The 11584-nt window shown below is 35.2% G+C and overlaps 2 protein-coding genes across 2 annotated transcripts; one reads left to right on the forward strand and one right to left on the reverse strand.

The window, feature by feature from the left end:
- Positions 1–1261: 1261 nt before the first annotated feature.
- LOC106335352 (delta-1-pyrroline-5-carboxylate dehydrogenase 12A1, mitochondrial) lies at positions 1262–4858 on the forward strand. The gene is made up of 15 exons (XM_013773859.1): positions 1262–1495; positions 1783–1862; positions 1967–2070; positions 2170–2237; positions 2344–2515; positions 2657–2740; positions 2835–2939; positions 3009–3122; positions 3207–3338; positions 3419–3508; positions 3603–3692; positions 3771–3983; positions 4064–4174; positions 4257–4336; positions 4422–4858. Exons 1-15 carry the CDS (start codon positions 1404–1406, stop codon positions 4558–4560), a joined length of 1674 nt encoding a protein of 557 aa, XP_013629313.1. The 5' UTR covers positions 1262–1403; the 3' UTR covers positions 4561–4858.
- LOC106335353 (probable inactive poly [ADP-ribose] polymerase SRO5) lies at positions 4650–6443 on the reverse strand. Its single transcript, XM_013773860.1, has 3 exons — positions 5791–6443; positions 5316–5676; positions 4650–5214 (listed from the first exon to the last, which is right to left on the reverse strand). Exons 1-3 carry the CDS (start codon positions 6252–6254, stop codon positions 5104–5106), a joined length of 936 nt encoding a protein of 311 aa, XP_013629314.1. The 5' UTR covers positions 6255–6443; the 3' UTR covers positions 4650–5103.
- Between the last annotated feature and the right edge of the window lie 5141 nt (positions 6444–11584).

An 11584-nucleotide genomic window follows, 5' to 3' on the forward strand; every position in this document is an offset into this window, starting at 1 on the left:
TTTTCAATCAACCCACCAAACTGCAAAGGAGACTCGTCGAGGGAAAAACACATTTAGTTTCTTCACCATTCCTCATCTCAACACCCACCGACTCGAAGGTATCGTCAAAGGAGGTTCGGGATGGCCTTGTTGATTCATCATCGAGAGAGAGACATAGAGAGAGAGACATGGAGGAAGAGATAGAGACAGAGAGATGTTTGAGCAAAAAAAAAAGAGACGAAGAGATGAAGGGAAGAGACAGCTCTTCCACACCCTAATTAGTTACGAGGCGTTGAAGATTGAAAACTTGAAGAAAAAAAAACGGCTGGGAATCGAGGAAGATGAATCATAGTCGAAATTGATTTCGATGTGAAGTTTAATTTGGGCTAAGGGATGAGCCGAAACATAGCAGACGTGGCAAAAAAAATGATTGTTATTGGATGATTTAATTAGATGACGTGGATAGTTTTAGAGTGGAGGATATTCTCCTTTTAGTATAGTTTAGATTCCCAAAGGGATAAACGTTTACATATAGTTGTTTACTGAACCATAAAGCCAAACCAATTATTAAAGAACTAAACCAAAGAGATTAAATAACCAAACCAAAAGGATAACCAGTTTATCCTGTCACAGAGTATTGCAGAAACATCGTATATCCATTGGTTTTGTAAGATATCCAAGCAAAATGCTTCCATCAGCATAAACTGCACATAAGTCCACAAAACCAAAGTAAGTCGTCGACCAGGCACTCGTATTTGGTCTTTGCTATTTTGTTCAAGTGAATGATCGATCTTACTGTTTGGTTGAAACATCCGTGAAACAAAACGAGAGAGAATCAATATATATTATCTCTTCACAATCTACAGGTAGAAAAAAATGAGCAAGACAAGAATAATAGTCTAAAACTATTTTCTTCCAATATTTCAAGGAATTTATTAATTAATGGTTTAGCATAAAGACAAAAACAAAAACGTCAACACCCAAGCGGACGTGACTCAGCAAAGCTATCCCCATTTTGATACTATTAATTTAAAAATTAAGATTTATAGATACTAAACTCTCTTTTATTTACATCCAAATCTGTTCAGTTTTACAAATTTCATTTTTAACAAAGAAGATTAACCTTCTTGCTCCATTTAGTTAGAGGAGATTAGAATATGTTTCTGCATCATGATGAGTCATCATGGGGTTATATAACAAGCGATTAAAAACTATGGCGTTGAACGTTAAATAATAATAAAATAAAGGGAAAAATCAATAAATATCTAAAAAAATCATTTACGTAATTCAATCAAAATCAATTAGTCTCCTTCCGTTTTATAAGCCAATCACTCAGTTACACCACCACACACACCAATCTCGTAATCCTCCAAAAAATCGTCTCGAGTTTCATCTTTCTCTCCGTCTCTTTTGGATCTTAAGCAATGTACAGAGCTTTGGCGAGCAGAGGACTGAGAGCTAAGTCTCTCTTTGACAACAAATCCTCGAGCTTCCTCGCTTCTTTCACATCTTCCAGGTTTGATCTCGCGAAGTGATGTTTCTTTTATAAGACTGCTGTTCTTCGCCTCTTTTGGTTTGCATGTTTTGCCTTAGCAGTCTCTCAGTAAAGATTTAACTAAATGTAAAAAGACAAAAACTTTAGCAAGTTGGTGTTATAAAAAAAATCTGAGATTTGGATTTTGGTCTTTGTTACATCATCGAGTTTCCGCATCTGACAGTGTTTTATGTAATGATTAGAGATCCGCTCTCTCATTACTGTTGACAATGTTCCTGATGTGACCGTTGCTTACCGTTTTTTTGCAGGTTGAATCATTCCATACCTTTTGCTACCGTAGATGCGGAGGAGATATCTGGTGCTCACCCTGCTGAAGTACAGAGCTTTGGTACGTGTCGGATCTCTCTGATCGCTCATTGTAGCCATAGCAAATAAGTGAAAGCTTCTTGCTTTTGTGGAATCTCTGAGATCTACTTTTCTTTATGTCTACAGTGCAGGGAAAGTGGATAGGATCTTCAAACTACAACACGCTTCTGGATCCTCTCAATGGAGAGCTCTTCATCAAAGTTGCTGAAGTGGAGGAATCGGGAGTTCAGGTGTGGAGATCATCCATCAAAAACATAATTAATCGTAATAGCCAACATGGTCTCCTTCACAATTTATAACTTTGATCTTTTCTCTGTTGAATGTTGCAGCCGTTTATCGAGAGCTTAGCACAGTGTCCGAAACATGGTCTGCATAACCCTTTCAAATCTCCAGAGAGGTATGATCTGCTTGGTAATTTTAAGAAGCTTTATAAATCTGATCTATGTTTCTGCCATGTCATCTCATTTCAATATACCAAAAGCCTACGGTCATGCTTTCTACAGATACCTTTTATATGGAGATATCTCGACAAAAGCAGCTCATATGCTCGCCTTACCTAAGGTATCTGATTTCTTCACGAGGTTGATTCAAAGGGTTGCTCCAAAGAGTTACCAGCAAGCTGCTGGAGAGGTCTTCGTCACACGAAAGTTCTTAGAGAACTTCTGCGGTGATCAGGTACGTGAAACTCTCTACACATTTTTATTTATGTTGTCACTTTCAAGAACTATATACATTCATTTATGTTGCTGTATCCCTGAAGTTTCAGCTTTAGAATATTTGTTTAATGAGTCTGCTTCGCTTTGTTGTTTTTATCAGGTTCGGTTCCTGGCAAGGTCTTTTGCAGTACCTGGGAATCACCTTGGGCAGCAAAGTCATGGCTACCGCTGGCCTTATGGTCCTGTAAGTCATTCTTACTAAGATGCATTGTAACTTCGTGACAATTCTGTTTTCTGCTTTGTTTTTATGAAATCGTTAAATTAATTTATGTTGGCAGGTAACGATTGTTACACCATTCAATTTCCCACTTGAGATTCCACTGCTTCAGTTGATGGGGGCTTTATACATGGGTAACAAACCTCTACTTAAAGTGGACAGCAAGGTATGTACTAGTTATATGATCTCCGCACACATGTTCTCCTTTTTCATGATTGTTTCACTATTGTGGTAGGTGAGCATTGTAATGGAGCAAATGATGCGGTTGCTTCACTACTGTGGTTTACCCGTTGAAGATGTTGACTTTATTAATTCCGATGGCAAGACTATGAACAAGATATTGCTAGAGGTTTGTGCTCTGGAATACACAAGTATACATGTTTTTTTTTTTTTTCTTAAGATGAGCTGGTTTCATGTTTTGCCTATTTTGCAGGCGAATCCAAGGATGACACTCTTCACGGGCAGCTCCAGAGTAGCTGAAAAGTTGGCACTTGACCTGAAAGGTCGGATCAGACTGGAAGATGCTGGATTTGATTGGAAAGTCTTGGGACCTGATGTTCAGGAGGTTCCTTATTATATATTCTATTTCAATTAGTCTCTTTAGATGGTGAGTGTAAATCTTTTGACCAGGTGTTCTAATGTCAGGTTGATTATGTTGCATGGGTATGTGATCAAGATGCATACGCGTGCAGTGGACAGAAGTGTTCTGCACAGTCTATGCTTTTTGTGCACGAGGTTGGTGTTGGTGAAACTGCCTTTGAATCTCCTCTTGTTGCTTCCAGTTTCTAAATTTGTCTTTGTTGCTTTGAATGTGTTTTCTTTCTACCAGAACTGGTCAAAAACACCTCTGCTTTCTAAGCTAAAAGATCTTGCAGGAAGACGCAAGCTGGAAGACTTGACCATTGGTCCTGTCCTAACAGTAAGTTTCATACTTTTGCTTAGTCATCCAATATGAGATTGTATCATTGACAGTAATCCTTTATATTACTGTTTACAGTTTACAACTGAGGCAATGGTGGAGCACATGGAGAATCTGCTTCAGATTCCAGGCTCAAAGCTACTCTTTGGTGGGAAACCATTGAAGAATCACTCTATTCCTTCTATCTACGGCGCTTTGGAGCCCACTGCAGTTTATGTTCCCATTGAAGAAATCTTGAAGGACAGTAAAACCTACGAACTCGTCACCAAAGAAATCTTTGGACCGTTTCAGGTCTTCTACTACCTGAATGATTCCCGTGTGTTTCCTTGCTGAAAATAAACTTTAGCTATGTTTCTGTATCTGGTGTCCAGATTGTAACGGAATACAAAAAGGATCAACTTCCTCTAGTGTTGGATGCTTTGGAGAGGATGCACGCTCACCTAACTGCTGCTGTTGTTTCAAACGATCCCATCTTCATCCAGGCAAATCTTCTCACCATCCTCATCAATCAATCAATCAATCAATCTCTTATCTCTCTTCTAATGATGCAACAAATGCGTGCAGGAAGTGATAGGGAACTCGGTGAATGGGACTACATATGCTGGACTCAGAGGAAGAACAACTGGAGCTCCTCAGAATCACTGGTGAGATTATTAAAAATCCCCTCAAACTAACATCTCTCTTTTTTTCTCTGAGAAGAAAAGCTAAATGCTTATATTAAAAACACAGGTTTGGACCTGCTGGAGATCCAAGAGGAGCAGGGATAGGAACACCAGAGGCAATAAAGCTGGTGTGGTCATGCCACAGAGAGGTCATCTATGACTATGGTCCAATTCCACAAGGTTGGGAGCTTCCTCCATCTACTTAAATGAGCGAAAGAGAGCACTTAGTTTTGCTGTAAGCATCGAATAAAAGTGGAGTTTTGTAGTTTACTACCTCTCTACTGCTTGTAGTTTCAGTATTGAGGGGGGAGGTATAACAACTACTTTTGAATCATGAAATAAAGCGTTGACTTAGTTAGTCAATGGCTGAGGCTGGTTATTATTATTGTGAAACTCTGTTGAATCTTATTTATGTTTTTTTTTTTAACATTTTAGATCCGTTTTCTTTTGTTTTTTTGTTCGGAAATCAGCTAAAGAGAAATGATACAAATGTTGTTGAAAGTATTATGAACAGTCGACTTCGTTAATTTTCTTCAGTAAAGTATGTTGTTAAACCTATTGATCATAAAATAGTCTATTGGATAATATAAAATTTCGTCACTATCAATGGAGAAAGACAAACAGCAGAGTCCTCTCATGTGTTACACACATTACAAATCTCTGAACCGGTCTTGATCCTTGTGATGCTGAAAACACTGAGGAGAATCCATAAATGCAGCAGAGTGATGATCTCTCTGCAATGGAGTCTTTTACTGTTGTTGTACTTTATTTCCAACAGCTTTGATGATATGTACAAGCAGTTTGTCTCCGGTTATTCTTCTGACTCGCTGTATTAGTTCGCTCCGCGAGATTCTCATGTTCTGTTGTTGTTGTTGAACACAAAGGACGCAAGAATCAGAAATGTGTGAAAATTACATGAAAATGAAGCAAAGATGGAAGAAGAAAGAAAGAGGACACTTACTTGCTGATCTCTATAGTGTTTTTGAATGATGAATATCTGAGGAGGAGGTAGGAACTTGGATAATGCTTTGATCAGTAAAGGAAACGGCATCCATGGCGATCTCAATCTCCTTGGACTGTTGAAGTTAAACGGAGTTTTGAGGCAGACAAGAAACTCAGGCAAGACATGTGTGTTCATGTGAGTGCTCCACACAATATACTTCTTCGGAGAAGATAAATTATCTACACCAGAATCAAACTCTGGAGAGCTAGGACACGACTGAGACGACCCTCGTGGAACAACCTCTGACTTCCCAAGTATAACTCTCGAAAGTAGCAAGAATCTCATCCCATCTTCCGACTCCGCAGCTGAACCCTTCACACTAGAAACACACAAACAATGAGACCAATGATACAAACCTTTTCAAGAAACAGAGATACCTGAAATTAATAATAATAAATAAAAAACAAAAAGATTAAAAGAGATTTAAAGTTACCATTCGAGAAGAGCATTATCAGGAGAGAGATACAAGCCACGACCATAAGAACCATCGTTACTCGGCTGGCTAAACCCATATTCTAAAATAGACTTCAACTCTGTTTTCGTGACGGCGCACCAACCGTATTTGACTCTACTCCCGCCGCCTTCTTCACCGACGTGTTTCATTTCCACCGCCTCTTGAAAAACCTGGAAAGTCTTGAGCTTTGCACGAGACCCGAGGGTGCGAAACCCGTTTCTGAGGATGGAGAGAAGCTGGCATTGATCTCCGAGACCAGACTTACAGTTACGGTAGATTAAATCGTAAGCTTTGTCGCCTTCAAACAACTCCATGAGACCGTGTTCATCTGCGAAAGACGGTCTTGGTTGCTCATAACAATCACAGCTTCCAGATTCAGATATCGTTGATCCTTTTTGCTCCGAATCTAAACTAGCTTGAAACTCGGTTCTTGCGTAATCCATTGGAACAATAAAACAATCAAACCGTGTGGAACACGAGGTTTGAATAGTAGTATTGTGTGTTTATGATTGATGAGAAAGAACAAGAGAACTTGAGCTCCAAGTGCAAATATATAAGGAAAGAGTTGCATAAATGGAAAGTGGGAGAACCGCCTTTGGTTACTGTAATCGGCGGTGTTGCATTTGTTTATATATTTATAGGAAACTCCTTTTAAATCTAAGAAACTCGGAAGTCCTTGTCCTTTTCTACGTGGAGAAGACGTAAACAAAGTTTAAACACGCACTATTTAAGAAAAAAAAAGATTTTATTATTATTACAGGGCAAAAGAAAGAGATTGTCTAGTTGTACAACTAGTTAGGTTAGCTTTCGTCGAGCGCTAGCTGTTTCTATCTTACATGGGTAGATACCGTGTTGGAGTCAGCAGGTTTGGCTGATAATAAGAAGACGAAAATACCCTTTAGATAACGTGGGCTGGATTTTTAGGAGTAGAAGGTGAAATAATGAAGAACCAGGTGTTTTGTCCGCATATGCGCACATAATCGTTTTACTAATAATTATTAATATATGTATTATGATTTAAACATGATGATAATTTATTCCGTATATTTTTAATCATTTTAGTTTTCTTTGCTTTTTATCTCGGTCTACATCTTTTTAACACAAAGCAAAGCCATAAAACTATGAGACCATGAGAGCATAAATATATATCAAATATTGCACACAATAAAATAAACTAAAAATGCAAACTTTTTTTTTGACAAAGAAGAATGTGAACCTTGGTCTCTATTAATCTACTTTGTATTTTTAAACAAAAAAAATGCATTAAATTACCAAAAAAACATTGAAACACACAAACTCAAGTAAACTTTAGAAGAAAACTTTTTGAAAAAATGAATTGAGATAATGATAATATTTCATTGGTTTACTTGATAAATATATACATTAACTTATCTTAGTATTTCATAAGTTTACATTTCATAAAACAAAAAAATAGATAATGATAGTTTTATTATTATAGTTATTATACATAGTTTTATTATTATAGTTATTATACAATGATAAATCTAATTATCTATAATATCTACTTTAGCCGTTTTAGAAACTAAACCATTAAACACATGTTCATAACATGATTACATAGTGAACTCTCTAAACTTAATAGCAAAACATAAGTTTTCTTATATATTTAACAGTAATAAAACATACACGTGAAATAACTACCATTAAATAATAGAATAACTAATTCATTATTCCAAACTGTATGTAACAAAACCGATTTGCTTCCTAGTCTTTCAAACTCAACGAAAGAAAGAAAAACATAAAACTCCAACTAAACATAAAACAAATATCGAAAGTATATAAAATATAGATGTCAAGAACACAAAAAAGATCTAGAGCTAAAGAGAGAATTAAGCTTTGATGTTGTTTATATAGCTGTTAATGCAAACAACTCCAACCAATAATATTGTTTGACCTGCACAAAATGATTGAACCACTGAAAAGAGAATGTCCACATCAGCATGAAAGTGATGAAGAGAACACAAGCAATTGAAACAACCAGAAAACACTATACCTAGAGGATGAAACAAAAACTATAACCGATACAACTTGGAATGAATGAGAAAAATGAAACTATATAGTTTAAAACCTCTTACGTCACATGAAAATAAGAATTGGTCTTCACTTGTGATAGTTAAAATATTTATAGTTCTAGTTTCAATTAGAAAGTCCGAGATGGTTATATTATTTAAATTAATAAATTAATGATTTAAGCTAAAAATAATAAGAATATGACAAATAAGCAAAATTAACTAAAATCATGGAGAATGTGATAAATCAGCAAAATCATAGATATATTATTTAAATTAATAAATTAAATAAACATTTCAAAATATTTATATTATTTAAATTAATAAATTAAATATTTAAGTTAAAAACAAACAAGAATATGAAAAATAAACAAAAATTAGTTAAAATCATGGAGAATGTGACAAATCATAAAATCACTTCGTATAAATAGAATTTTAAAATAGTTATATTATTTAAATTAATTTATTTAAATATTTAAGTTAAAAACTAATAAAAATATAACAAATCAGCAAAATCACTTCATAAACAAAATATATATATATTACTTGGAGTTTCAGAATAATATTATACCGAGAAGCCACGAGCGGCACACGTTTTATACATCCCCTTCACCTGTAACAAACCACCATTTTATTTGTTTCTTTCTTTTAAAGTAACAGAAAGCTCTCTTCGGGTCAATGTTTTAGATTTTAAGAACTATACATGTCCATGACTTAACATAATCTGATTTGATTATTTACTACTGGGCAACACTGCTGGGTACAATGTTTTCTAAATATCCCATTTTATGCGATTTTCAATCAATGGACTACAAAATAACCAAATTGACGTCCCCGTGATACTAGGTGCTTATGGATAAGAATGAAAACATTATGCACATTGAAACTTGAATACCTTTACTTGTTTTGTTCACTTCTATTATGGAGTAGACGACATGGTTACTATAATAACATTTACACACCATTTTTCAACCTCATTCTAATTCCACGCATTATAAGTATCCTAACCTAAAGTATAAGAGTGGGAGGAAGTAAGATAAGACCTGATATACTATTCTCTGTCTTCTCTCTAGGTTTTCTCCGGTGAGATTAGTATTTCCGGCCGACGGGATGGGCTTCCGCAGCCACCGTCGGTCCGGTTTGTAAAAGAGGGAGGGTCTGTTTTCTTCTGTGCATGTCTTCTGAGAAGGGAGGGTCCGTTTTGTCTTCGTTCTGGTTCAGTTTATATGACCGGATTTTGATTCCGGGATGTGGAGGCTTTTACAGCTTCGTCGTCGCCGGCTTATGACTCCGGGATGGAGGCTTTTAGAGCTCTGCGTTGCCGGCTTTAAACCCGTCGTCTGATTGGGTTTTGGTTCAGATTTTGATTCGTGGGGGTGTGATGGGGTGTTGCTCTTGTCTTCAGTTTGATGGTTCGGTCCGATTCGATGAGATCTCGATAGTCAATGAAGCTCTCCGATGGCTATGCTATGGTGATGAAGGCGGAGGTTGTGATTTCGAGATTAATTTATGTATGGGTGGTTTGGTGATCCGGATGAGATCTCAGTTTGGTCGAGGGATGCTCTCCGTGGGAAGAATCTTCGGCGTTGGAGGTATGTGAAGCAGCGACGGTCAGTTTCCGGCGTAATCTCGCGATGGTGAAGGTGAAAGGGTTCGGTGACGCGTGTTATCCTTCGTTGTTGAGGGATTAACACGTGTTCTTAACACGTTTACAAAATTTGACGCGTGTTTTGTGGGTTTTTTTTTGGGTGGGTTTAAGTTTAGTGGACTTTAGGTCCAGTTGTTTGTATGTCTTGTATGGGTTTCTTTCGGTTGGGCCTTCGGGCTTTGTTATTTTGTATGGTTTGTGGGCTTCGGCTTTTAATAAAATTAGATGGCAAAAAAAAGTATCCTAACCTATTATCTTCCAATTTAAAAGATCGAAACCCATTTATTTTTAATAGTTCAGTACCTAAACCGATATCAAACTTGGAATCGAACTATAATTTAAACCCAACAAACCCAACTCATCCTCCTAATAAAGCCTTAGTAAAGCGAAACTAATTCCTAAATCGATTTTTTCCTACAAACTTTAAAATCGAAAAATCCAAAACCTTGTAAACCGACTGTAACGGTTTTGTGTTGGTTTTAGTTTGTACCTTAAACATTAGGCGGATTCAGGTTTCGATTTTTTAAACTGGGAATAAATACGTTTGATTAGTTTCACACATATGTGCAATCAGAACGAAATTGAAAGATAATGTGTATTTGTTATTATATGATATTTTTGGTGTTGAGATAAGTTATCCTATTATATAAGATAATCATTCTTTAATTGTTTTTCTCATTTAATAATAAAACTAGTACCGCGCTAACGCGAATTATGTTTCATTTTTATTTGATTTACAAATTAAAATTAAACTAATAGTGATAAATTTTGAGATGATAATGTTGTGCTAATTTTGGTTTTTTTTTGTGATGCGTATTTGAATCTGCGTATTTGAATCTGGATCAAAATATTTTGGTTCTTTTAAGGGGATGATGCATGATTGTATCAATTTATTTGGTTTCTTTACTACTTATAATGTAAATATTATATTTAATTATTTTATATGACCTTTTTTACATGGGAACTTTACTTGACCACTTATGAAAATATAATAAATATAAATGTAATATAACATTGTATAAAAATACTTGAATGAATTACGGTTGTTAGTTAGTTAGAACCTTTGAATAATCAATATAAACTAATATCCTACATAATGGGAAATCATTTAAAACCAAATTATAATATATATATATATATATATATATATATATATTATAATGTTCTAAATACTGTTATATGTCTTTTTTGATTAAAAATATTGTTATATGTCTTATTGGATTTTTTAAATTGGACTTTTTAAATATGATGATAACTACTCCCTTTGTTTCAAAATACATGAAGTTTTAGGTTGGGCACAACTATTAAAAAACTTATTTTTTATCCAAAAAGTATCATTAAAATATAAATTAAAAATTATTCAACCAATCATAAAATAGAATATAAAATACTAGTGGTGTGTCCGCGATACGCGCAGGGCGGTTATAAATTGAGTTCGCCTTTGATTGGGTTGAGTTTGAAATTTTTTAAAAGGTGTTCTGTTATTTTGGTATTACATGTTTTTTGTTTCTGGTATTGTCTTGTCCTTTGGTGTTTGTGTGATTGGTATATTTTTATTAATAGCGAGTACTTCATTTTCGATGTAACAGTATTAAGTTTATTTGCAAGTTAAAGTGATGGATTAACATGTTATGGCAAGATTAAATAGTGGAATGAACATTTGTAAAAGAAATAGAGTGAGCCATAAAAGGGTTTGACTGAGAACTGAAAACGGGGAAGAGTTCAAAAGCATTAAAACATTGCATAAGGTTAAAGAAACCAAATGTTAAAAAAAGGTTAAAGAAACCAAACACTTCCTATGACTTATAAAGCCCGGTGTTAACCCTTTTAAGATTTGTGATGGTTATTTGCTGGTTTTGTTACGGGAGTATACTTATGTGTATGAAACTATATATTTGATGTTGGGTAATTTTGTTATATAGATTTTATGGTGGAGGTGTAAAGTTTCTTTTTAATTAACTCTAACTCAGGGGTAGTGACTGGATGTGCGGGTACTGATTGGATGCTCATATGTGGAATTTTGGTATGTATTTGAGTTATTATTATTATTTTTTTTTGACGTCAAACGGCCATTCTATTACTCAAACTTGAGGTG

The sequence above is a fragment of the Brassica oleracea genome, chromosome C3 (genome assembly GCF_000695525.1).
Source record: "Brassica oleracea var. oleracea cultivar TO1000 chromosome C3, BOL, whole genome shotgun sequence".
NCBI lineage: Eukaryota > Viridiplantae > Streptophyta > Magnoliopsida > Brassicales > Brassicaceae > Brassica > Brassica oleracea.

What these genes read in the sequence shown, in the direction of transcription:
- LOC106335353 (XM_013773860.1), bottom strand. Translation starts at nt 6,254, where the DNA reads ATGGATTACGCAAGAACCGAGTTTCAAGCTAGTTTAGATTCGGAGCAA. An exon ending in GATAATGCTCTTCTCGAATG is followed by an intron (nt 5,677 to 5,790) that starts GTAACTTTAAAT and finishes GTGTGTTTCTAG; the next exon opens with TGTGAAGGGTTCAGCTGCGG. An exon ending in AACACTATAGAGATCAGCAA is followed by an intron (nt 5,215 to 5,315) that starts GTAAGTGTCCTC and finishes CAACAACAACAG; the next exon opens with AACATGAGAATCTCGCGGAG.
- LOC106335352 (XM_013773859.1), top strand. Translation starts at nt 1,404, where the DNA reads ATGTACAGAGCTTTGGCGAGCAGAGGACTGAGAGCTAAGTCTCTCTTT. An exon ending in TGCTGAAGTACAGAGCTTTG is followed by an intron (nt 1,863 to 1,966) that starts GTACGTGTCGGA and finishes TTATGTCTACAG; the next exon opens with TGCAGGGAAAGTGGATAGGA. An exon ending in ACCGCTGGCCTTATGGTCCT is followed by an intron (nt 2,741 to 2,834) that starts GTAAGTCATTCT and finishes TTATGTTGGCAG; the next exon opens with GTAACGATTGTTACACCATT.